The 25685-nt window shown below is 37.1% G+C and overlaps 1 protein-coding gene across 4 annotated transcripts in view; it reads left to right on the forward strand.

Annotated features, from left to right (window-relative positions):
• Positions 1–25685, forward strand: part of ARID4B (AT-rich interaction domain 4B) — an 86628-nt gene that overhangs the window by 55566 nt on the left and 5377 nt on the right. For 3 of the 4 annotated variants that reach the window (XM_030268259.4, XM_072927100.1, XM_041715218.2), the window contains exons 13-21: positions 660–754; positions 1867–1964; positions 2170–2437; positions 3433–3605; positions 12291–12536; positions 18854–18938; positions 19706–19898; positions 21280–22488; positions 24294–24404. In XM_030268259.4, the coding sequence (XP_030124119.4) occupies positions 660–754; positions 1867–1964; positions 2170–2437; positions 3433–3605; positions 12291–12536; positions 18854–18938; positions 19706–19898; positions 21280–22488; positions 24294–24404 (2478 nt within the window). The remainder of the gene's footprint in view (positions 1–659; positions 755–1866; positions 1965–2169; positions 2438–3432; positions 3606–12290; positions 12537–18853; positions 18939–19705; positions 19899–21279; positions 22489–24293; positions 24405–25685) is intronic. The other variant, XM_072927101.1, reaches the window with a different exon arrangement.

The raw sequence follows: 25685 nt of genomic DNA on the forward strand, positions 1-25685 counted from the left end.
ATTTTATCTTTTGTGAATCCTGGTAACTTAAGTGCATGAACACTATCCGTAGATTGAGATGTTCTTGAAAGCCAGTACTATTCATTATGTTAAATCTTTACCAGGTTTTTATATATTGCAAGAAAAGGCAGGAGTGAGGGTATCTGTATTTAAATTACATTATAACTGATTAAATTAGTATCTTCTTTAATGCCATATGAAATGAGTTAAACTGTTCACAAGAGATGACAATGTGAGAGCTACTGCTAGTACAATAGCATAGGAAGTTTCAGCTCTTGAAGCATTGTGGGATTGCTCCTGGTGAGGGTTGGTTTGGGATTTTTTCATGTCAGTAAAAGGACTATTGTATTTTTAGATGTTATTGTTTCAGTGGGTGAAATAAAAATATGTACAATAGAGCCAGCAAGAAAATTTACATCATTTCTGCATGTTCAGTAATGTATGGAAGAATGTATATATATGCATTAAATAACATAACCCATTTTCCCTCTAGTTCAGTAAGTAAGACTCTAGAGTTTTAGTTCCATGAAAAGAAAGTACCAGATGCAGGAGGTGGGGTTTAAAATACTGTATTTAATAATAGTGCATATGACACGAATTTTATGTTATTCTGAAAAAAAAAAAAATCAAAACAACCTAATAGCTGTCTTTTTATCCAGGGACTCCTATTAACAAACGACCTGTATTAGGATATAGAAATTTGAATCTCTTCAAATTATTCAGACTTGTACACAAGCTTGGAGGATTTGATAATGTGAGTATTAGTATGATGAGTACTCCAGAACCATAAAACCTGAGGATGCTGTTTATTATTGTGAAATAATTTGTTTCTCTGTGAAGTACTGATAAATAACGCTGGACCATTAGATGTATTACAGTTTTCTACTATGGCTGCATAAGACTCCTTGTTGCTCTAAAAAACATGCTTTAACATGAACCAGAACTAGTTAAAAGCTAAACAAATTACACATCTACTCAGCTGTTTAATTATTGCTGCATAAAATCAGCCAGCATGTGTGTGTTTGTAATACTTCAAGAAACGTTTGTCTGATAAAACTGTTACCTCCACGTGAAAGGAGTTACTGCTCAGTAAAATCTCAAAGGCGACCAATTTAGTGGCCTGATGTGAGGCCCTTAATTTCTATTTATTCTGGGCAGTGTAAAGAAGAATTTGCTGAGAAGGATTAGTGAGGCTGGTCTTGGGAGGAGTAATTGAAATACATAGAATTCATGGCCAAACAGATTCTGTTTGTGCATGAACTTCCAATGAATGTAGCCTGACAGCTGAGGAGGTCTGTTTGTGCAGTAACGCCTTTCTGACAGACAGGACAGGATGTGTATGTGGGTATTGCAGTACATCTGCTTTACCTTCACAGGTGGTTAGAAATGGGCACATCACAGAATTTTTCACCAAAGGGCACATTTAGGATATAATGAAAGACTGGTAGGCACTATATCTGGTGCAGTACTACCAGGGCTGAGTATGTTAATGCTTTGCCTTACTTTTTTCTTTCCAATTTAATGAAAATTCTAGCTCTGATAGTTAAGAATTACTTTAAATATAAAATAGAAAGAAAAAATTATATACTGATTTTTCTGATAGCTATATTTTCTTTCCTCTGTTTTATTGCCACCTGGAGAGGAAAGCCTGCTGTGGCTTGTTGCATTGCAGAAATGCTAAATTGCTTAACGTGATTACATTAGACTACAGTTTGCATTACAGTGAAATACTGTGTGTGTGATAAATAGCAGTTTTATAGATCAGAGGAAATTACTTACATTTATTTTCTGAAGCATAAACTTTGTCAATTTAGGTTTTTTGTGAGTGAATTAATTCAAAAACAATGACTTCGTTGTCTTTAACAGATTGAAAGTGGAGCAGTGTGGAAGCAAGTTTATCAAGATCTTGGGATCCCTGTATTAAATTCAGCTGCAGGATATAATGTTAAATGTGCATATAGAAAGTAAGTAATGAAGCCATGAAGTTTATGCTAAAGTTACAGTGAACTGAAGTGGTCCTGTGCTAGGGATAATATACATGAAATCCCTAACTCGTTGGTTATAATACAGTTTTTAAGGCTTTAAACCTACTGCCCATGTTTAGGATCTCTAGGTTGGATTTTCCTTCTTTAGTCAAACTTGCTTATCACAAACAATTCTTTCTTTTAGATATCTCTATGGTTTTGAAGAGTATTGTACATCAGCTAACATTGAATTTCAAATGGCGTTGCCAGAGAAAGTGACGAACAAGCCTTGTAAAGACTGTGAAAAAGAAAAAGAATTGAAAATGCGTGAAGAACCAGAGCAGGATGCAAAGGAAATAAAAGTGGACAAGGATGAGCGCAAGCAGGAAGAAGTAGCAGTAGTACAACAAGAAGAAAAAAAGTCAGCTGAGAATGATAATGAAAGTAAAGAAAATGATAAGCCCTCTGTTCTGGTAATATATTTTAAAGTTCATCTTGTATCTTGCTTATAAAGTCTGTTGGTGTCTTAATAGCCATGAATTAATATAAAGATTGAAATTTCTATGATGGATTTAAAATAAGACAAAAACTCACTGTGAACCTAATTCAGAACAAGACATTTGAGCTGTATTTACCCTAGGTGCCTGTTTTACTGGGTCATGGTGTCAAAATGTCTGACTTGTTAGAAAACAGCTCCAACATTCCACTTGTTTGAGGGCCTCCGGGTGAAATGGAGACTGATTAGTATCCAAGTTTATCCTTATCTGGGTAATGATGCTCACAGCTAACTATATTGCTGATATTTTCATTATGCATTTAGCTATGTTTGTAAGCCCTCCTAAATACTGCTGTTATTTGTGTGTTCCAGTGAAACCAGTGAAGCTGGGACATATTATGTACAAGTGGTCTCATGTAGTTTAGTGGTCCAGAGAAACAAATGTTTATAGCTTTTCAAAGTCCACTGTTGACTCAATGGCTTTAGCAAAGAAAGTTCAGGGCCATAAACTGATGTGCTGCACTGTACAGGCCTCGGAGTTTGTTGTGGAAGGAGTGTGGCTCCTCAAGTCAGTGTGCAACACAGCTGTAAGAAGTGGCAGCCAGACCTGGTCTGTGTGCTAGGGAGGCATTCTCTGGGAGGAAGGCCAGATGGGCCAGTACTGGTATTTCTGCATCACAAGTGGAAGCATACTTTGTGAAGTGTTTGTCTTGGGGATTGCTTTGCGGTCCAGGCATAAGAGCTGCATGCCTATATCATTGTGATATAACAAGCTAGGACACTGTCTACAACTTCAAACTGTTAGGTTTAGCTTAAGACTTCAAAAGGAAAAGCAGCAGAGGTGCTGTAATTTTAGGACAAGTCCCACACTGTAGCATTGTTTTGCTCTTATAACTTCAGTGTGCTTTGTCTGCCTTTTCTTAAATCCTTTGTTTTCACTTTGTGAGTTAACTAAAGGTTTTGTTATCCTAGGGAAACAAAAAAAACTTGCCAGATTCTGTGTTTACTCAACCTGATCAAGAAAAGGACTTAAATTTAATCAAATCTGAAGATGAAACCAAATTGGAAGATAAAGAGGAGGAGAAGATCAAAGAAATGGAAAATCCTACAGTAAATGCAGATGCTGAAGAAAAAGAAAAATTAGGGTAAGTTATGCTGTTTCTAATCAGATGAGACGTAGGTGTTTTTTAAATTTTACTCTTGTTATTTGAACTTCAAATCAGACATGCTGTTGTTAATTAGACTCGTATCTTCCAGAGACTGATGTGTTCATAACTAGTTGTAGTTAGGCCATTGAAGTTCATCAGCCTATTTTTAAAGGAAAAAGCACCTTAAGTTTTACTTTAGGTTTTAGGTTCCAGGCCTAAGTGTATGCTGAGTGAGAGCAGAATATACAAAGCATAGGTCACTATTTGACTTAACACAAAAATATCGCAGTCATTGCCAGGAGTATTTTTATACTCGATTTTGGTAGAAGTATATTGTGGAAACTTGTGGTTTCCAGCTTTTGCTGTTGGACTGGGGTGTGTAACATGGAAAAAGATGGAAGTACCTTGCCGTGCTCAGTTAACAGCCTTTCTGTTGAATAGGCCTGGGGCTGGCAGGTGTCTCCTGTGCTCACCTTTAGACAGGTGTTTTTAAAGTAGGAGATGGAAATAATAGGGATGCTCAGGATCATCTAATCAGTGAGTGTGTATGAATCATTTGGTTCATGGAATAGGCAGGTTTTCCTGTTTCAGTGCAGGAAAATCTCACAAGTGTTTTTCAGCAGCCACACAAAAAAAGTACAACCGGAATATAGTCCTCATTAATCCCATGTGTTAACAATTTGTATTCTTACAATTAAAACTCTCACGCAGTATGATTTCTAGTGTTAAGAAAACAAAAATTCCTCTTGGAGGTCAGATAGATCTCTTTTAATTCAGTATTCTTCAATAAAACCCAGTAACAGTTGATTAAGGGAGAAGCTGTTACAATAGGGAAAGCAGACAATGACACCTCCTTTTACTTTCACATGCTGTGTTTGAAGGGAGAATTTAAATTACAAAAATTGAAGACTTACAGCAGTTAATTGTAAGTATTTATATGCAGTGTTACTGTAGTAGCACTCCTAGCATGGTTACTTTTCCCTACTTCCCTCTCAGATTGATAGGGAGTACAAAATGCACTTGTATCAGCTTTAATGAGCTTTTAAAAATGTCACTGTCATCCTCAGTGCTGAACAGTGTTTTTAGCATTTATGCCATAAAGGCTTAAAGGAAATTTATGGGGCATTGTATTAGATGTTGTACTTCCCTATACCAAACTTAATGGATTAGAAGTGGCAGAACTTATAAAAAAAGATAGAAATGCTGTGGTTGGAGTTCTTTGTTGAACTGAAATGCAAAATGAATATAGGCATATTTTAGGTAGCAAACTAATCACACACACCAATACCTGAAATGTAATCAAAATAAATCAGCGTGAAATTCAGACTGAACTTTTGTTATTTGGTGTATTGAAAATGTCTTCCTAGAACTTTTTTAAAGTTATGGACCATTTGTCCTTCACAGTCCTAACAAAATAGCTAAACAAATTAAATCTAATGTTATATTAGCAAACTTGTAGAGTTTTCTATTTGCATTTATATCTGTGGGACTTTGGACATCTTCATGTAGCTTATTTGTCTATAGATGCAAGGAACTATGAGGATAGAAAAAACTTCGGGGTTTCTTCTTGCTGACTTTCTTATGGGGGGACTGCATGTAACTCAGGAAATACTGCTGGAAGCCAGAGTTGTTTCTTTTCTACAGGCTTTGTTTCTCTGTGCAGTCCCATGTGTCTCAAACTTTTGAGATTGCTGCCACTTGAATTGCATGGTTCCATCTACACAGACTTTAACAATATGGTGAAGAGGAAGAAAGGCTCAACTTTCTCTTACTTTCTTCCCCAGAGTGCCAGTTTCTTGCCTGCTTGTGTATCTATGAACACTGAGAGTAGAGATTCGAAGGGCACCTTGCCCTTTATTCCGTACATGCTTTTGTTGTTCCCTTTTTTCTTTTTTTTTTTTTTCCCTGTGGCTAATGGAAGATACCTGTGTTAGATACAGGTTGTACAATTTGTGGTCATTAAAACAAGTTTTTAAAAAAGCCAGGAATGTGTCTGTCTCAGAGGGTTCTTTACAAAGCTGACTTTGTAAATCATCCTTTTCCATAACATCAAAAAAGAGTAGTTATACTTGGCCAATAAATTAACAAGAAAGTTCAAAACCTTTGTTCTGAAGTTCCTACAAACTTGATGTTGTGGAAGTCATGATCTTCAAATGTAGCATTGCATAGGGGGTGTGCTGTTTCCTCTGTAGCATCCAGTAATACCAACTGTTTTAACTTGTTGAACACTTGAGTCAAAGTCAACAAATTTGGAATGGAGGTGTTTTTCTGCATAATGAACTGTGTAGACAATTGAATATGTTCCAATGAGATTGAGGCTAAGAGCCTAGTGGAGTTTTTAGAAGGTGTGGGTTTTTTAGTACAGGCTGATAAAATGAAAGGTAAATGTTTAAAAATTTCATAGTAGGTGCAGTTTAGAAACTGAAGTGTAGGTTAATTGCTAAATAACCAGTATTAGTAAGATTTGTTTTTCCCCCCAGATAGTTAATTCAACTCCAAGTTTCTGTATTGGTTTTGGAGTTTTTATTGAGAAATTTTTTTTTTTTTTGGTTTTTTATTTTGGTTTTAACACTTTGCTCTAAGGCACCTGGAACAGACCACTATCAAGAACTTCATATTGAAATGAAAGTTTAAATGCTGAGAATCTGGGTAATTTTTGCTTCTCAACAAAAATTGGCAGCACACTTATATATGGGTATTTGTATTTTTGAGGTGCCCAGGCAAAATTCTTTTAAGAATACCAGTTCCAGTGCATAGACATTGTGAGAGATTTTGTTCTTGTATTTTCTTTCTTGTGGCTGAGGTGCTGCCTTAACACCAGGAAGGGCTGCCAAGTCTGGATTTTACCTTGCTCTTGCTCATCAGACTGTCATTTTCACAAGTCCTTCTTTGGCCTTAGGAAACCTCTTGAATTTATTTGTTTCTTGTTCTTGAAAATGGTCTAATTTTTTTATTTTTTTCAAGGAATGCATGAACCAATGTCCTTAAGGAATGCTTTAGAAACCTAAACACTTCTGGTTATCTGATACTGATCATTTAGGTCTTTATGGTATGGTTTTCTAGTAGCTGGCACTGTCATATTTTGACAATATCACAAGGTGAAATTGCTAAACATTTAGTCTTTGGTTTAGTTCTGTCCAAGACTATCAGCCATTCATTCACTTGCAAGAGAAAAATCTTAATCTTAAAGCTGTTACATGCATCTTTCATGCAGTAGTAACATTTCCCCTCCTGTAAGCAGTAGGAGGGAACTAGAAATAATAAAAGCAGCAATTGAAAACTAAGTAAAGATGGGCATTGTTTCATGTGAAGGGTTTCACTAAGGGGTTTTGCGCCTGTGGGGTAAGAGACTACCTGCTGTGCCTGTGCTGCTGCTGCTGAAACTTTTTGTACAAGAGTTAAATTTTCTGATAACACCTGTTAGGTATTTTCTGAAAGCAGTTTACAGTGGGCTTATGTAATAGTCAGAAGCTCCATTTCACATATGAGAGAAAAACATTGTAAGAGGCAATATTTTATTCAGTTCCTTATCTCTTGAAATGACACATCATTGTGGTGGTGGATCTGAAATGGTAGCAAGAAGGTTAGAATTTTTGTAGTGTAAAATATTTGATATAAAAGGCATATCTCTTTGCTTCTGAAGAGTTGAGAACTATGTATTGAGATAGCTTTTTCCAGTTTGATTCAAGTTTATGTGGAATTGATTTGCTTGGGAAAATGGAGGACAATGTGTCATTTTCAGTGCTTGGATAGTATAAATCTATGCTCAGAAGCTTAGATTGTTGGTGTGTATGCAAAAGAAAAATGCTTATAAGAACCATACTTAGTAGTTTTATTTATAGGAACATATTTCAATGCTCTTATTTGTGATGTGTATTCTATTTATGTATTTCAGCTGTCTTTGTATGAGGAAAGAAGTTCATTGCGTAGTCATGTTTTCAGAAACAGTCTAATTGATTGTTTTTTCTTAATATAGAATACAGACTGATACATGCATACATGTAGTGATTGCTTTTGATACAGCAATAAGCTGCAAATGACACAATAATGAAGTGTAGAGGGTGGTGTAAATGTACTGGCTCTTTGTATTGAATGGAAGGGAGACATCTGATTTGGGAAAAATGGTTCTGCCATCATATTTTACATAGCAAATGGTCACTGTGCAAGTTATTAACCACGATGGCTGTCACTGAGGCATATGTGATATGTGTGAGAGTCTTTAAACACTCATCAGATACTGGATGCTTCCAAGGTGAATGTGAACCAGTGCTGTAAAAACAGGAAGGGCTGTACTCTTCAGTCAGACTTTGGAACAATCCTTTATCCTTTTGAGGAATGTTTCAACACATGTGGCTGAATGATGAGGAGCGATAACATGAGGTCCTCTCACCCATCTGTGGCAGAGGAGCACACTGATCACAGCCAGTGTGCTTGTATGATTGAAGTGTACTGTACTACACTCAGCTGTGACTCAGATCAAGGCAGTGCCTTCCCTTTCCCTTGGGACAAAGGACCCCAACTGCATTTATTCCGACTTTCTGTTTGCAGACAGAAGTCCCCTGGGCTTTTATTTTCAGATTTTCTTTGTAGCTTCGGAAGTGCAGTGGTTTAACCCAGCTGGCAGTCATGTACCATGCAACCAGTGGCTCGCTTTCCTCCCACCCTGGTGCATCCAAAACAGAGCACTGTGCTACCAAGGAGAAATAATCTCAATCCCAGCCAAAACCAGAACAACAGGGAAGACAAATACTGGTGATTTTGGGGAGGTGTTATTTTGTGTAATTAAAGATGAGATTCCATTGTCCGGGCATGAGTAAAGGTCTTAATGACCTCTCTACCTTAAAACTTGAGGTCACCTTAATACATCTGTGATTGGCAATGTGAAGAGAGACTGAACATCTTTCAGCTCTGTCTTATCAGAAGTAGAGGTTAACTTAGGTTCTAGGATGAGAAGAAGGAAAAAAATAAAGAGGAAACAAAAATAGAAGCTAATTTCTAAACTTGAAGTGTCAATTATACTAAAATTTATTTCTGCTGGTGATTCAATTAACTGTAATGACTTAATTAAGCCAATAATTGAAATAATCTTGCTTCCTCAAATTTTAGAATAACCCCTGAAAAAATAATCTTGCACGTGCCATCTCACCTGCTGCGTGTACCAGTTTGGTCCATCAGGGGAAGTGTATTGGAGTAGGGTTAGGTTTGCTGCAAAACAGGAATTCTAGAAGGCAGACATAATGTTCCACATCATACTCTGTCTCATAGGTTTCACCTGGGTTTTGTTTCAGCTCCTGTTTAGTGCCAGAGAATGTGGGTTAGAAGAGATTTGCCTGATGCTGCATTTTCTTGAGTGATGTGAGAGCAGCAGTGTTGCACTTATTAACTACATCTGGTTGTTAATACACTTAATTAGGGGCTTGTTGGTGGTAAATCTTTATATTGATGGGGTGACCTACTGTGTGTGTGGTTTTAGCCTTTTGAGGCTATTGCCTTATCCTTTGAAACTAATGATAAGCAATATTCGTATAGTCTAAACATTTTAATGGTTTTACTTTATTAACAAATAATTTTGCATTTTAATTCATTCATGTCTTGCTTCTGAAGGTTTGTCTTCCCAATCCATGTGAGATGGGGTAAAGGTATTCTTTTAGTCTGTGGTAATTTTTAATGCTTTGGAGTCCTGATAAGCAATCTGGTAATACTTTGTATTCTAGAACAGAGTTACACTTGTATATTGCTGTGTCTCCTGTACACTGTGTATGCCCATCTGCTGCTGCCTTGTTTTATCAGCTGCTGCTTGGGTTGTTCAAATTGTTGCAGCTTTGTGGTAGATATTGCTTGGTACTGGTTTTAAGTTGACAATTACTGTCTGCTGCCAAGAGGTTTGTTTCTTTTTTTCTTTTTTCTTTTCTCTCTTTTTTTTTTTTTTTTTTACCTTTCCCCCATGCCCTTCTCCCAAATGGGATTTTGACTAAACAGCATTGAAGAAAATCCAGTGATCTCATGCATACATACATGGACTAATGAAGTTATGACTGTGCGTAGTGGATGCCTACAATCACAATTTCCTCTTAGAAACCTCAGTTTCGTGGCAGTCACAGCTTCTGCATTGTCTGCACTGCCAGATTTGAACTATTTATGACATTAAAAGACACTTGCAACTGTTGGTATGTGTTCTTGGGTTTTGTGTTGGGGTTTTTTGTTGCTTTTTTGTTCGAGGAGCTATATGAGTGTGTTGGGTTTCCTCTGCTCTAAAATGGTTAATATTCTTTGCTTCTGTTTGGTTTTCTAAAACCTCAAGCTGACCAGGTCACTCCTTAGAACAATTTTTAATTACAGCCGTCTCTGCTGCCGTTTTGCTTTTGCTTCCTGACATGCCCTCCACCTATGTTCAGTCTTCTGTTCACATCTCCTTGACCATCCAAGTTACTCACAGTGATGGTTTCACGCATCTCTTCCAGAAGGTACCAATTTCTGGTATTTTCATGGAGTCGTTGTAGGATATGTTGGGACACCAAGATGAGAGAGACTTCAAATTTGTTTAGCTTTTGAAAAGCCACTGGTACCATAATTGCCAGTGTCTGGAAAATCCTGAATCTCCAGCATAGGCATACTTTACTTTGCAGACAGCATGAGAGAATTGTGCCCCTAGATCTTGGAGAAAAACTAAAAAGGCAGAGTTTGGATCACTGCAGTTTTGAAGTATATAATGTAAATGTAATGGAAAATCAAAAGCTCCTCTAGTTCTTGGAGCAGTGGTGGCTCTGCTTCTGATCCCATTTTTTTAGCTTTTGTATGATAATACCAGTTGTAGTGAAATTGGCTAGGAGTTTTTGTTTAGTGCAGCAGAAAGTATAACGTAAAATCATTTAAATTACTAGTTGGTACTTTTTGTTATTAGCTGTGGAATCCTATTCAGGATTTTTTTATCTGAATCTTTGGGCACCTTTTTTCCTGATTTCTCTGGGAAGTAAATTTTGCCATAAGTGAGCTTTCAAAGTTTTTTATTCATGTTGCATTTTTAACTGTGGTGGTTTTAACTTTGCTAGCAAAGTAGTTCACTCAAAGTGTATATAGTTCTATATCTGTCTCTCTATCTATCTATCTGTCAGCATTTATATTTCCTGGAAGGCCAAGACTTTCTGTGTGTGTGTATATATTTACACATATACATACATTTATATATAAGAAGTAAAATTCAAATGTTGGCCTTCTAGAATTATAGTGTATGGTCCATGCCATATATACCTGAATAGATATGTCTTCTGTGACTTGGTGTACTAGGAAAAGATGGATTTTTTTTAGCCTTTGTCTCAGTGTATGCACATGTGTGTGTATATATACACATATATGTATTTGTATATTTAGTGTGTCTATGCATGTATATATATGTGACAACATTCATTTCTGAAGTAATTTTATTAAATTAGTGTGGTTATCCTACAGTTGAATTTAGCATATTGTTTCGAATTACCTTTTGCTAGCTAATTAGATAATAATACTGCAGTTTTACTTCCACAAAGGAGCATCCTTTCGCAGAAAGTAGCTTGGCTTATCTTAGTATTTTCTACTGAATATGCTATGGAAATGCTTAGATTATTAATACAGACTTCCCCGTTTGTGAAGTTAAGTAAAATACTGATGTGAATCAGACTTGGAGCAGTACTTACATTCTCTTATCCAGATATCCAAACATACCTGTTCCATCTATCAGGTTTTTTGATTATTGGCGGTCTGCAGTTGTTGTGAATTTAGTCAGCAACTAAATCTTTTCCATGTGGCACAGAGTGTGTAATTAGAATAGTACGAGGGCCAATAATGCTGCTTTAGAAGTCTAGGATTAGAAGATATTTTCCCCTATTAACTTTTGTAATCTAGTCTGCCTCTTTAAGCTGATTGCAGATGATTTTCAGATAGCTGAGCAGCCTGTAGCTACCAATGACTGAAATGAGCAAGATTTGTAGGTTCTTACTGCTTCTGAAAATTGGTCCAAAATGTCTAAAGATGTGTTCAAAATAAACTTCCTTTTGAAAGCAGTGAACACCTGCTTGTGTATTTATATAGTAATTAAATGCAAGTTTGACATGTTTAGAATACTTTCAGTGTAATTGGCAAGGAGTGACAAGGTCAGAAATTAGCACAGGTTGTTTAATTTGCTAATACAGTAATATAAGGTGTTGGGGTTTTTTTTGTTCAAAATCTGGTTGTGGTTGCGGTAATTTCAACCTATTGAGATAGAGTTTATGTATTGTAATTAAGCAAGGATTTTTTTGAGAAGCAAGTTTTAAGAAGCATTTGCAGAACTTGTAGGTTAAAAAATGGAATTTAGGAAATTTTCTCTATATTGAAAAGGATTTATTTTAAGTGAGAAAATTATATTTAGACAAAGAGACTGCATGCAAGAATCATATAAAGATGAGTTTGAACAACTTCTACTCATACAGATTTTGATGGAATTTTTTTCCTTTTAGTCACTTTTGCACCTTACAGTCAATGGATTTGTGTGTGTTGCTATATCCTATTTTGCTGACATTACTCAGCTGTAGTGCAGTTTCTCGTATTTGGAGCCTCCCGTTTCCCACTCTCTAATGCATCCACAATATTTATCAATATATGTGGTTTGGAACTGAAAAGCTTATGAAGTATCTCGTATTAACTCTACAATTTTTTAAACCTTTCAAGAGATGACACGAATAAGGAAGAAGATGAAGATGAAGAAGAAGCAGAGGAGGAGGAAGAGGAGGAGGAGGAAGAAGACAACAATAACAATGAGGAAGAAGAGTTTGAATGCTATCCACCAGGCATGAAAGTCCAAGTGCGGTATGGAAGAGGGAAAAATCAAAAAATGTATGAAGCTAGTATTAAAGATTCTGACATCGAAGGTGGAGAAGTCCTTTACTTGGTGCACTACTGTGGATGGAACGTGAGGTAACTTGAGTTTTAGTTAGTGATTACTTCTTGAATTACTTCTCAAATACACTTATGAATTTTAAAAACTAAATTAATAGACATCTGGAGTCCTAAACTTTCAGTATTGGTGTTCTGTGAAGGTCATTGTATTGTATGAAACTTAGATTTTTAACACTATATAAATGCAGGGCTTTAGTTACTTTGAAAATCATCTTAAAATGACTTGTTCAAAGAAGGCTTCATTTGTTCCCCATCTTACTTTTAGATCTTCCCATGCAGGTGACACATCACTCTTTTCAGGTTCCTCCTCTGACTCTCTTAAGCCAATTTTCTCTGATTCAGTGTTTGAGTAGTGCATTTAGCAGAGTGAGCTCACTCTTGTCAGTGAAGCACGAAGTACACCAGCAATAGGGTATTTAGCTGGATAACAACAAGATTCTTAGTGGCAAATAAGTGCACAGCAAGTAACTGCATTTCATCTGATCTGATATCTATCCTCCCTACCCCACCTCCCCTCCCAGCCAGACTCTTCTTAGCCTAGTGGTTTCTTATGCTTTCTCTAATAGAAGGAGCACCATATGGTTCTTACTGTCTTTAGTCTAGCATTAATAGAAATAAGTTGAAGTGTTTCTGTTGCTATTTCAGACCTCTTTTTTGCCATTTAAAACTTGAAGCAACTTTGAAAACAGTAGAGAGAACTAAAATTTTTGAGCCGCTTATAAGCATATCTGCTCCTTTCCTCAGTTTCCACATAATTGCTCATTGTCCTTAAATAGTATCTTTTAAATTTCATTACTGTCTGTAAAAAAAAACCTCACAAGTCTGAAACAAGTCTGAGGTACTTTTTTCTTATTTTTCCTTTTCTGGGAAAGCTGAGGTTCTTGTAACCTTCATCTGTCATCTGGGCATCCTGCCTCTGGCCAAGAGGGTAGGACAAATGTCATTTATTCAGTTCTAGCAAGATCTGCTAGCAAAAGTAACAGAGAAGTGCAGTGCTTCTCTTGCTGCCTTGAATTCACTTCTTTGCATCGAGGCCCGGTGATTTCCAGGTGCTACTGCCAAGGAGGAATCTTGCTCTTGCCGGTTTTGGCGATCTTCTGTAGAATTTTGATCTGCATTGACCTACAGGAATAGGATCTGACATAAACTGTCTTCAGGCAACGTCTGTAAGCCTAGTGGGCTGTGAAGTCAAGATATGAGGGGAGATGCAGCCTGCACAAGGTGGGAGCTGGGGTGTGACTTGCGTTCTGGTCCAGTTCTTATTGAGGAGGACTCCCTTGGAGTGCAATTTGCTGAAATTTTCATCCTACTCACTGAAGACTACTGTGTATACCATTCCAAGAGCTTTCTTGCTTTTAAACTCTTGTTCTGGAATTCACGTGTAAGGATAGAAGTTATTTTTCTTTTGGAGCAAATATCATGCTATTATCCATGCTGTGAGGTGAGATGATCAGAGTTTTATTTGAGCAGTACTACTTCAAATCTGAAGAAATGAGAAGTCAGAAATGAGTCTTCTTCACCTTGGAGATCCCAGCACCCCAGTTCTTAAAGGAGAAATCAAGATTCTAAATTTTTAACTCTGCATTTTAAACAAATCTTCAGATTGATGTCAGAGGCATTATTTCTGTGACTAGCATATGTTTGACAATAAAAGCATTTTTAGTTGAACTCATTTGAGAAGTAAGGAGTGTTGATTGTTTGGTCTTTCTGGCAGTAGGACTTGAGTTTATATTGTTACCTGGTGTTTCAAAAGAGCCCTTTGAAAACATTTATGGGAAGTAGGATTCTTCACTGAAAAACACATCAGTGGTTGAGATTTAGCTGTGGGAATGTGCATGGACTCTGTTAAATGTGGCTATTTTTTTCATACATATAAAATTACTTTAGTTTATGGATTTGACAGGTAGAGTGTGTAAGCCTCAGCTTCAGCCAACATCTAAACACTTTGACAGTCTAGTATTGTGAAGACTAGTCTTGTAGGCTTTAACAGCCTGATTTGGCTTTCAGTCAGTGACAACCCGGAAAAGCAGCTGCCTTAGTTGGGTAGGAAGCAATTTCCTCCTCCCCTTATTCATTGTAGATTACTTAGCAGGCACAAGTACTGTATGTACAGTACAGGGGATATACTGAACTAGGATTTGTTAATCATCCATGGTTTTTTTAATTCTGTCATTCTTCTGCTCCTTAAAGTTGACTTTCCCGTTTCCCCTTTTGGTCAAGTATGCCATTTAGTGGCCTGTTCTTTAAACTCATGAGTTGGAGCAGAAATCCAAAATAACTACTACTGGTTCTTATCACAAGGTAATTTCAGTATCAGTCTGGATTTCAGAATAACTGTTTGTGTGGGCATGCTCACATTCTTTAGGGTACTTGGAATGAAGTTGGGTAAACTTGATACTCAAGCTCATAAGTTGGGTTTTTTTAAGTGCTCTGGACCAGTAACATTAAGAACTGTGGAACTTTTTTTGTTTTAAAGAGTAAATAGCACAGAAGCCTTACAGCATTATGCTAAAGGATCTTGTTGCTACCTCCTGAGATTCAGGTGATGTGTGTCTCTGATAAAGGTCTCTGAATGGTAGTGTTCAGTGGAGCTTGAATTCTAGTCAAAGGGAAGGGTAGAAATCTCTACCCTGTTAGATGGACCTGTTTATGTTACCACATATTACAGAAAAAGCAGAGAAATACAGAGAACCTCTACTTCTTCTGACAGACCAGTGATGTTCTGAATTACGTGTAATTCATACATATTTGCTTTCTGTGTAACTAAAACTTACTTAGATGCCAGTTCCTTCTGTTGTAATTTTAGTCTTCAGTGCAAAGAACAGTTCATTTTGTAAGTGTTTGAGGTGGCTTTCTTCAGCAGTGTATTCCCAGTAATTAGAGGGTGCATATTTAAAAAGCCTTTAGATTGATGAAACTGTGTATCATTATGGTACAACATCACAAGACATGTTATTCTTGAATGTTTCAAATGTTTAAAGCTAAGACTTATTATTTTCAACACTTCTTTCCTTCAGAAATCTGCATGTGAAAGTGGTAATTTTGGTGTAAGTTTGTTGAAACATTACTTCATATGCAAATTTTATACTTCACAGTCAACCACTGAAATTAAATCTGCAACAAAATTTCGGGTCCTGGAGAGTAATGTATGTCATGGGGGGCAGGGGAGGGATTATTAAAAAAAATTTTTAAAAAAATTAGGCAAACTAGAATCCCCATCTAATATTCCAGTATTTAAGTATCAGACTAGTTTTTCTCCTTTTTTGATCACAGAAAAAAAAATCAATTCTCCCTTTTTAGTAGCTAGAGATAGTATACTGGACTTTTTCAGTGAATTTGCCAAAGCTTGCTAGCGGCTTGAGGTCACTTGTCCAAAGTAAAGTGCTGTCCTTGCTAGCATAAATCTAGTCTGGACAAGTATGCTTTCCTTGTTTCTCTAGTACTTCTGTGGAAGATCGACTGTGCAGTCTCTGAGTGTATGTTGTGGTGCATTTTATTTTCCAAGTAATGCATGTGAATGTAATAGTATCAGTACATATTCTGATGCAAAGTGCTCTTCTTTGTCTATTTTGGGAAGGCAAAGGGATTTTCTCTATGGAAGTGTTTCAGATTTTCATATGAAACCTGGTTTAAAAAATTAAGTAAATAATAATTCCTTATTAAATCCCCGGTCTTGATTTTCAAAGAAATATGTGGCACCTCTTTTAGGAGGTCCTCATATTACCTCCTTCCTCTCCATTCTCATCTGCTCATTTTAGGGTGGTGAAGCTAGTACATGTGCAAGACAACACTGCAGTAAAACAACCTAGGTCCTCTGAAAGTACATGCTTCTTGTAATGAGAGCTGAATAACTTTTTTGATAATATTTTTAGGTTAATTTGCTTTGTGAACAGACTGTCCAAAGTAAGATTAGTGGTGAAGTAAGTGTTCATATGTTAGCAGATGCAGTTTTAGAAAGAGGCTCTAGTCTGAGTCACACACCCCATTTTAGATGCGGCTTTCAGGGTGCTTCTCTGTCTTGCAGGGGAGCAGAATGTAATTTAGGGTCAGGTTGTCAACTGTGGCTTGGAATGACTCTTTTTTGCAGGATCTGTTTCAGCCTGGGGTCCAGTTGTCCCAGGTTTCGGCAAGCCATTTGCATCAGACGTGTGAGTAGTGAAAGGAGCTGTGTGATGCAAGGGTGTGAAGTGTGCAGCAGTGGATTCCCTGGAGAAGATGGGAGATTTATGTGGCCTCCTCACAGGGTCTGCCTGCTGTTTTGGATGCAGTCAGGAGTAAAGCAGGATGTGCTCTGGCCAACAACTGTGACTGTCGCATATTAGTGTTCCAATTTGTGCTCCTTGAGATGAGGGCTTGCATGACCACTGTTTCTAATCCATGATGTTTAGGACTGTGGTATGGAGAGGTATTCTCTTCAGATTCTGCACTTCTCTCCTTTGGTTCAGTGTGCCCCCATGTCTGTCAGCTCTTGCCCCAACAGCACTGCAGTTGCTGTGAATCTCAGACAGTGTGGGCTGTGCACAGACTTTGCATAGGAGGAAGAATAATTTCCTATTGGAGATGCATAAGACTGAGTGAATACAAATTTGGTATTCTAGCAATGTGGTTGAGGCAGAAAGGACACTGTCAGAATCCTCACTTTTCACCATGTGAAAAGTCCTAGTGCTGTTTTCCTGCATATACTTAGATACAATAAAATACTCCTGCATTTCTCTGGGTCACAAAGTCCATTTGGCCGGTGCTTCATGGTATTCCTTTTGCAAAACATGTCTTTGTCTTGAAGAAAGATTGCTTCAAATAGGGTTTCCCACAGTCTCACAGAATAGGGGATTTTTCCATATGAGCAAGTACTCTGCAGAATAGTATTTTAGTTTTCAACCTGTTTATTGGCATTTCACCTGGTAATGGCAGGGTAATACTACAATGACAGTGGTATCTGCCGCAGTGTAGACAGTCTTGGTATAGCATAGTCTGCATGGTCTGCTGTGAGATTTTGTGTTTTTTATTGTTACATGGAGGTGAAAAAGCAGAATAAATTGTTTTGGAGAGATTTTTCAGACTATTGCTATTTCATTTTTCACTGTATTCTTATGTGACATTTAAGTTAGAATACAGTATTTAGCTTCTGAAACCCATGTATAGATTGTAACTTATAATATGTAAGGAAGCAAGTTGAAAACTTGCATGTTTTTCCCTAAATATTTTTAATTTATGTCAATATTGTGGATATAATTGACAGTGGTTGAAAAAAGCTGAATTAGGACTCTGTCAGTAGTCATTGCATACAACAAAATTATGGTTGAGTAAGCCCATCTGGAAAGCCAGCATGGTGATTGTGCTCAACTCCATCTTGTACAAGTTTTTTTGGCGAGAGTAGTTTTGGGTTTTTAAAGTTAATTTTTTCCCTCTATTTCTATGTTTACCTAAGAGCACCAGAATTTGTTTGTACATGCACTCAGGTCAAAGTTAATACCAACTAATTTTTAACTGAACTGTTTCTTATGCATATGGTTCTTGAATTTACAATTTAAGTAGTAAAGCAGCTTATTCTTATTGGGAGGAAAAATATTGATTTAAATTATTCTTGACTTTTTCAGAGATACACAATCTGGCAAGCACATTATATTATATAGTTATAGTATATTCTTACTAAGAATATTATTTTATAGTTACAATATATTCTTACTAAGAATGTACTTCTTTGGTTTTGGATTTGTATTTAACGGGTCCAGTCTTGAATAACAAGATGCCTGTTGTTAATAGTTCGGTGCTATTTAGTAAGCTTTTGTCTTGTATCACTGATGCTAAGTGGAAACCTTTAACAGAAAAGGAACTGAAAAATGTCGCTGTGAAGTCAGTGACTCAAAGCTGGTGACTCTGAAGGGGTACTCACTCCAGATAACTCTTTGCAGTCACTCGGGAAAGAGTTTATTTTTATTAACTGAGCACATTTTATGTAGTTGAAAGGATTTATTTTATTGTCATTTTATTGTTGTTTATACACTGTAAAACCTTAACAATAAAATGAATAGGAAGTATACTTTTTAGAGGTCTGTACAGATTTCTCATTCAGGTAGTTTGCTGAACCTGTATACATGGATTTCTGCTGTTTTTGCAGACTGGAAAATAGGTTTTGCATTTACCCCTCAGTCTGAAAAGATACTAATCCTCTGAACCTTGGCTGAAACCTCACAGACTTGAGAATTGCACAAATTACTTGATTCAGATTCCAATTCTGTTTTTATATGGCTATTAATCCCCTTTTTCCTCAGTTAAATTTCTGCTGTGATGTGATTGTCTGCTTAAAACAATAAATGCATACGATTTCTTTTTAGGTACGATGAGTGGATAAAGGCAGACAAGATAGTGAGACCAGCTGACAAAAATGTACCAAAAATTAAGCATCGAAAGAAAATAAAGGTAGTTTTTCTCCCTTTTCTCTTGTGTTGCTCCATGTGTTGGTTTGATACATAGTTAAGTAATCCCTGCCTCCCTTCCTGACCTTTTGATTGGCCTTCAAATGCTTATCAGGCAATGCAACTTCATAGCCTTTTAAACATGGATATTCTGTGAATCATGGTTTTGGCTTTTCTCCTTGAGGTAAGGAGGGGAAGCTTCTCTTTCCTTATTTCCTGAATTTTTAGTTAAATGTATGTAGTCATTTATAGAAATTAAATGAGAAGTATACAGACTGTTGTCAGTGTTGGGAGCCAGCTTGAGAGGGGTGAAATCTCAGAGCTCTCTGATTGTGCAGTGCAAACCTGTGCTGGCATTTGAACCTGTGCTGGCATTTGTCCCATGTGCATGGGACTCTATAATTTTATTGCCAAGATTTCTTTCAAAATTGATTCTTCCACAACTGGTATTTAGGCTTAGATGATGACATAGTTCTTGGACAGTGGGCTTCAAGGAAGCTTTTCCTTCTGCCACTGCTGAGCCTGGCATGTTGCAGTGTCACTTCTCGAGCACTGGTTGCATTTGTTTTCCCATTGTTGCAAAGTCCCTGTCTTCAGTAGAAGGGTCTTGGCATGGAGTGTAGAAAGGTGTTTGTAGTCCTTTAAACAAAGAGGAGAGCTTTCCTCTACAGATTGAATGTTTAAGATAACTGTAAGCATGGTTTAATTGTAATCCAGTATAAGATGTGTGCTCCGATGAGAAGTTTCTGTATATTTTTTTTTTTCACCTAGAATAAAACTGACAGAGAGAAGGAAGAGAAGTATTCTCCTAAACCGTGTAAATTGCGACGTTTGTCAAAACCTCCCTTTCACACCAGCACATCACCAGAGTCTGGGTCCAAACTTGACAGCACTGAAGCCAAAAATACTGAACAAGGTCCAGTTAAATCAATAGAAATTACTTCTATCATTAACGGGCTACAAGGTATTGTACTTAAAAGCTTTCTCTGATTCTGTAAATGGTCTTTAAACAGGAGTACATGACAGTGGAGAATAACTGATGCAACTAAATGTTAGAGTCTATCTGGCTAACTATAACATCATCTTCAGAAATAACCCTTGGACAAAAACAGTGTTGACAGTTTCTGTGAATTCAGTGTGTTAACGGTCATTACATTTTGTGTTGCCATCCTTTTTTTTTGTTGTTGGTTTGATATAGAGCAAAGCATTTTTACTTCCTATCTAATTTCTAAATTTTTAATTCTTGATTTACCTAAGCTATAGGACCCATTATTCATATCTGCATTTCTGTTGCTAGCACTGTGTTCCAATGCCCACACATTGACAGCAGCATTTTAATACCTCCTTGATTCTCTTCATTCTTAGTTTAGCACATGCTTCCAGAGAAGAAAATCATGTATGGTATAGGTAGTTTGGGTAACCACAAACTTTTGTGGAAGCTGTGTGAATTTAATAATCATTTCGACTTATTTGAACTTGGATGACACTGGTCACTGGGCTCCAAAAGAGTGTAGGTAGAGTAACAATCAACATGATCTGTAATGCTTTATTTCATTAGGAAATGAGAAACAAAAAAAACCCCAACAATTAGCAGTGACACTATTATTAGTGTGATAATTAATCTGTAATTAACTTTACATATCAAGGAGTTACATATTTATATGTTTGAGCCAATTCCTTGAATTTTTGCACTGAGATCGCTCTTGATTCCTTTAGCATTATATATCTTCATTCTTCTCTCAGTTTCTTTGTTGCTGACCCTGTATTTTCTTGCAGTTGTCCTACATTCTTCTTGTCTGTTTGTTTCCCTAAGTGCCTTTCTTTACTTCTTTCACTTCCTTTTTCCAGGCTGGTCATCAGGTTGGTTTGTTAGAGCGTACCCAATGTGTGTGTTGTTCTGTCCTTTAGACTCTGGATTTTCCAGGGAAAATTATGTCTTGTTATGGGTTTTGGAAAAAAGGCAGATAATGGTAGTATTTGTCACCCATAAGAAATACGTAAGGGCATCTTTCAGTTAGTGGTTTAGGTAATTTGGGTGCAGAAGTTCATATTTTATCAATTAATGCACTCTATGCTTTCTCTACCTGTTCAGAAATTGCTGGAGATGTACTGTATAACAGAGAATCTTCCTAGTTTCTAATCCAGCCATTATACCATGAGTTTTTGAACTCTTCAGAATGTACATTTAAGAGACTGCTAGAGATCCCTGTAGCATGTCTTCATATCTGTACAGTTTTCTTCAGTTGTTCTTTTGGTTTTTTGTTATTTAATAATTCTTTGTAATCAGAATCAAGACAAACTTTTCTTGTTTTGTTTTTGTTTTGTTTGGCTTTATTTTTAATTAGCTTCTGAAAGTTCTGATGATAGTGAGCAAGAAGATGACCAAAGTGCCCCGAATGTTCATGCTGATGGCAAAGAGGAATCTCAGCCCGAAGCCGTAAGCCAAGATAAAAATGAACTCCGTCTAAAAGAACAGAGCGGTTCATCCCTCCCAGAGGAAACTAAAGCTCTTACAGATGCAGTGGTGCCCAAATCTGTATCCAAGTCTCCCGAAAGATTGCGGAAAGAGATGGAAGAGTTATCTGAAGATAGTGACTCCGATGGAGAAGATGAAGCCACAAAGAAGAGAAAGGATGGAAAGAAGGAGGTAGTGGATAAAACAGCAAAACCACAAGTGAAGCGTGGAAAACGAAGACACTGTGTTGCAGAGGAGTCCTTAAAGACCGTGTCACCTAATAGAAAGGATGAGAAGTCCAAAAACAAAGACTCCCTTAGTTTAGAAAATAGCAGTAATAGCTCCTCGGATGAAGATGAGGAAGACAAATCTAAACTGAAAATCACACCAACAAAAAAGTACAATGGACTAGAGGAGAAAAGGAAATCTTTACGGACAAGTACTTTCTACTCTGGATTTTCTGAAGTGGGAGAGAAAAGAATAAAGCTTCTAAATAACTCCGATGAAAGACTTCAGAACACCAGAGCAAAGGATCGGAAAGATGTGTGGTCAAGTATCCAAGGCCAGTGGCCGAAGAAAACGCTGAAGGAGCTGTTCTCAGACTCTGATACTGAGGCTGCTGCTTCTCCTCCACATGCTGCTCCTGAGGATGCTGCAGCAGAGGAGCAGCTTCAGAGTCTTGCAGAAGAAGGCATTTCTTTGCCTAACTGTGAACTTGAAAAATCTTTGCCAGCAAGTGTGGATGTTAAACCTGTTGAAGAAAAACCGACTGAAGTGGGTGAGAAGAAAGTTGAATTTCCAAGCAGCGGCAGCAATTCAGTGCTGAACACACCTCCTACAACTCCTGAGTCACCTTCCTCTGTAACTGTGACAGAGTCCAGTAGACATCAGTCCAGTGTCACTGTCTCTGAGGCACTGCCACCAAATCAAGAAGAGATACGAAGCATCAAAAGTGAAACAGATAGCACAATAGAGGTGGACAGTGTGGCAGGGGAGCTGCAAGACCTCCAGTCTGAGGGAAATATTTCTCCAACAGGTTTTGATGCCAGCGTCAGCTCCAGTAGTAGTAATCAACCAGAGCCAGAGCATGCTGAAAAAGGTAAAGGAAAGGGTAAACAGAGCTGTCTCCAGCCTAACCAGACCTTATTTGTAACATTGCTGATGTATTTTCATTCTGTTTTGGTTATGGTGCAGGGAAGTTAGTTGTTGCAGGAAGTAGTAGCCTGCTGTCCATTTCAGATGTGTGGAAATGGCATAATCATCTCGTGAGTAAAATGTAATCTGCCAGCAAGTTTATTGGCTTTTTGTTTGAAATTGTGGTGGTTTCACTGAGGGACTGAGGAAAAGAATTAAATTTATTCTGGATATGGCAAAAAAGCCCAAAGCAAACTCTAATAGCTTGTGTAAGGAACATTTACTGTAGCAAGATGGAAGCATTTTCAGCACCCTCCTTAGAAGCAGGAGATGCTTTTCTTGCATAAAATTTGATTCTCTGTAAGTTGTTTGTTTTTGGGGAGAAAGCCCTCTTGCTGCTAGGGTGCTTAGGCAGTCATTTCTAATTGCTATTTTTCTAGAACATTACCTTAATAAGATTCAAGTCAAGCTGATAAAAGCATTGACCTTTTCAGCTATGTTTCACTTTCATATGTGATTTTTCAGACTGAAGTTCCTTTCCTGAAACCACTAGAGAGTGGGGGATAATAAACACTTGTGCATGTGATGTTGCTGTACTGCTGCCTGCTTCTTAACTGCTGGCAAGGCAAGATCCAAAAGCTTTTTTCTGAAAGTGACTGGCTGTTCTCGCAGTTCATCAACAGTACAGCTACTTTCACTGTGTTGTAGTGGCTAAAAGTTATGAGCACAAAGGAAGAAAATAGGTTTTGTATACAATCCTGAGACAGAAATGGGTTTTTCTCAGCTCCGTAGATTTTTGGCTAGCAATCAGCTATTTTTTTCAGAATGCCCTTAAAGGTGTGTTACCTTCAGTGTTCTGTTGGAAATAATCTTCTGGAAGTATGCAACAAAATGTGTTTCCTTAAAGGAGAGAATTTGGAAGAGGTGAATGTGTACCCCTTGATAAATACACCTGTATTGCTTTGCTAATTAAAGCTGTGTAGGTTTAGAACTTAAGTTGCTTGGGGTTTTTATATTGCCACTTGAAAGAAATTTTACGTGATTGTGAAAGAATGGCTTTACATGCATTAGACTTAACTTCCTTTCTGATTTTGTCAGCATGTTACCTGTTTCATAAAATTAGGTTCCTTTATTTAAATTTTTTTATTCCAGGGGTCATTTTTAATCTGAAAGTCACATGGCCGTGAAACAACGTTTGAAGTTCTAACCTTCCATGTTCCTTTTCTACTTTTTCCCCTTTGTAGTCACAAATGCCAGTAGAATTTTTCCTTTTTTTTGTTTGCCTTTCTTGTTTTTGTTTTTTCTTATTTAACATTATCCAAGATCTTTTTTAACACCTTCAATCAGTGTAATTACTGATCACAGATTATGGCTTTGTTTTTTTTTTTCACAGCTTCCAAGTACAGCAAACTTTTAAAAACATTTTTTAGCCTTAGTAGGTCTTGATAACTTTTAAAATAAATGTATTCTTATTTAATTTACAGTATTAAAAAATAGTAAACCCATGTGTTTCAAGAGAAATTCTGGTGATGCATATGGGAACATAATTCAGAATCATCATACATGTGCACTCTGTGCAAAGAAATTTCGTGTGCCTTCCATTGTCTTTCACCTCCTCTTGTCAATATAAATAGAAAACTGAACTGCATCAAGGATAGGCAGGAGCAGTTGCATTGTTGTCTACAAACCTAAGCTTTGAAGTGTTTTGTGGGAGGAGTGCAAGCATTTATTTAATTTCAGTTTCTTTTTTTTTTTTTTCCCCAATTATAGTCTGTACAGGCCAAAAAAGACTGAAAGATGCTCAGGGAGGAGGCAGCTCCTCAAAAAAGCAGAAAAGAAGCCACAAAACATCTGTGAGCAACAAAAAGAAGAGTAAAACTAGTAAGTACAGCTTAATGTGAAATAAAAGGTGTGGAAGTAGCATGTCGTTCGTTCAAGTGATTGTAGGAGATGAAGTCTGTTAATAAAAAATGCATTAGGACAAAATGTTCTCATCAGGGAATTCTTAACACTGTTTAAATGAAGAAACTGCTCTACCTAAATGCCTGAGTGTTTTTAAATGTCTTGTATTATTTCTGGGCCTATTTCTAAGAGCTCCTTAATATTTCACAATTCAGGAAAACCAAGAAGAGTGAGTATTTCACACATGGCAGAACTGGGACAGGTATCTCTGTATCATGATAGCTGCCTGCTTTAGAGGGGAGACTGGGACCTGAAGGAAATTATACTCTGTATTTTCTGCAAGATGAGGTTTTGGAGGTTAATATCTCTACCCTGTGGCAAATATGAGAATAATTCCAGAAGAATATAGATTCTTGTTTTCTTCCTGTGCTATCTATTACAATGTCATAGTTGACATGGGAGGAATTTAGGGAAATCTATGGTAAATAATGAAGCTTTTTTTAGGTTTTTGTAGTTGTAGAAGCTAATTGGAATAGAAACAACAGTACTGGGTAAGGGAAGCTTAATAAAAGCAGAGGTGTGTTAGGGGTCGTATGCACAGGTACTTGGGAGACAAGAAGATCAATTGCTGCTTCGTTTCAGTGTTAATAAAAAAATACCAGGAAAGAGACTGAAGTCTGGAGGATAACTGTAAAAAATTGAGTTAAAGCAAGGATAAAAAGCATATGCCATGCCTTTTTTCCTCTCTCTCCCCCAGTTTCCCTCCCCACTTTCTATTAGCAGCTTTTACTAAAAGTCTGTACTTGATGGTCTGGCATTTGCTTTCACCCCACCTGTCTTTCATGTTCATTGATCTCCTCTTTATATTTTCTCATCCTTTTTAATTCAATTTCACTGGTCTCCTCCTTTCACAATCCTTAGTCCTAGAATAAGGATTATTCTCCTCACCCCAGAAATTGAAGTAACAAAACAAACTGAATTTGCAGAACAAATACACCATTTTCAGCCCTGCCTTTATTCCCTTGGACTTGGTGAATTTACCCCTTTTTCTCAACCTGTGTCATCATCAGTATGTGAAACTTCAAAGCTTACTACCATGTAGTCCTGGTGTGTGCTCTTTTTGTTAGACTTAAGGCACTACTGGATGTAATAAGGAAAATGAATAGATAAAATGTGATTCAGCTGAAAGGAAAAAAAAAAAGAAAAAAAAAGCTTTTGGTAAAATTCCAGTGTATCTGTTAAACTGCTTTTGTGGCAGCT

The sequence above is a fragment of the Taeniopygia guttata genome, chromosome 3 (assembly GCF_048771995.1).
Source record: "Taeniopygia guttata chromosome 3, bTaeGut7.mat, whole genome shotgun sequence".
In the NCBI taxonomy this organism is placed as follows: domain Eukaryota; kingdom Metazoa; phylum Chordata; class Aves; order Passeriformes; family Estrildidae; genus Taeniopygia; species Taeniopygia guttata.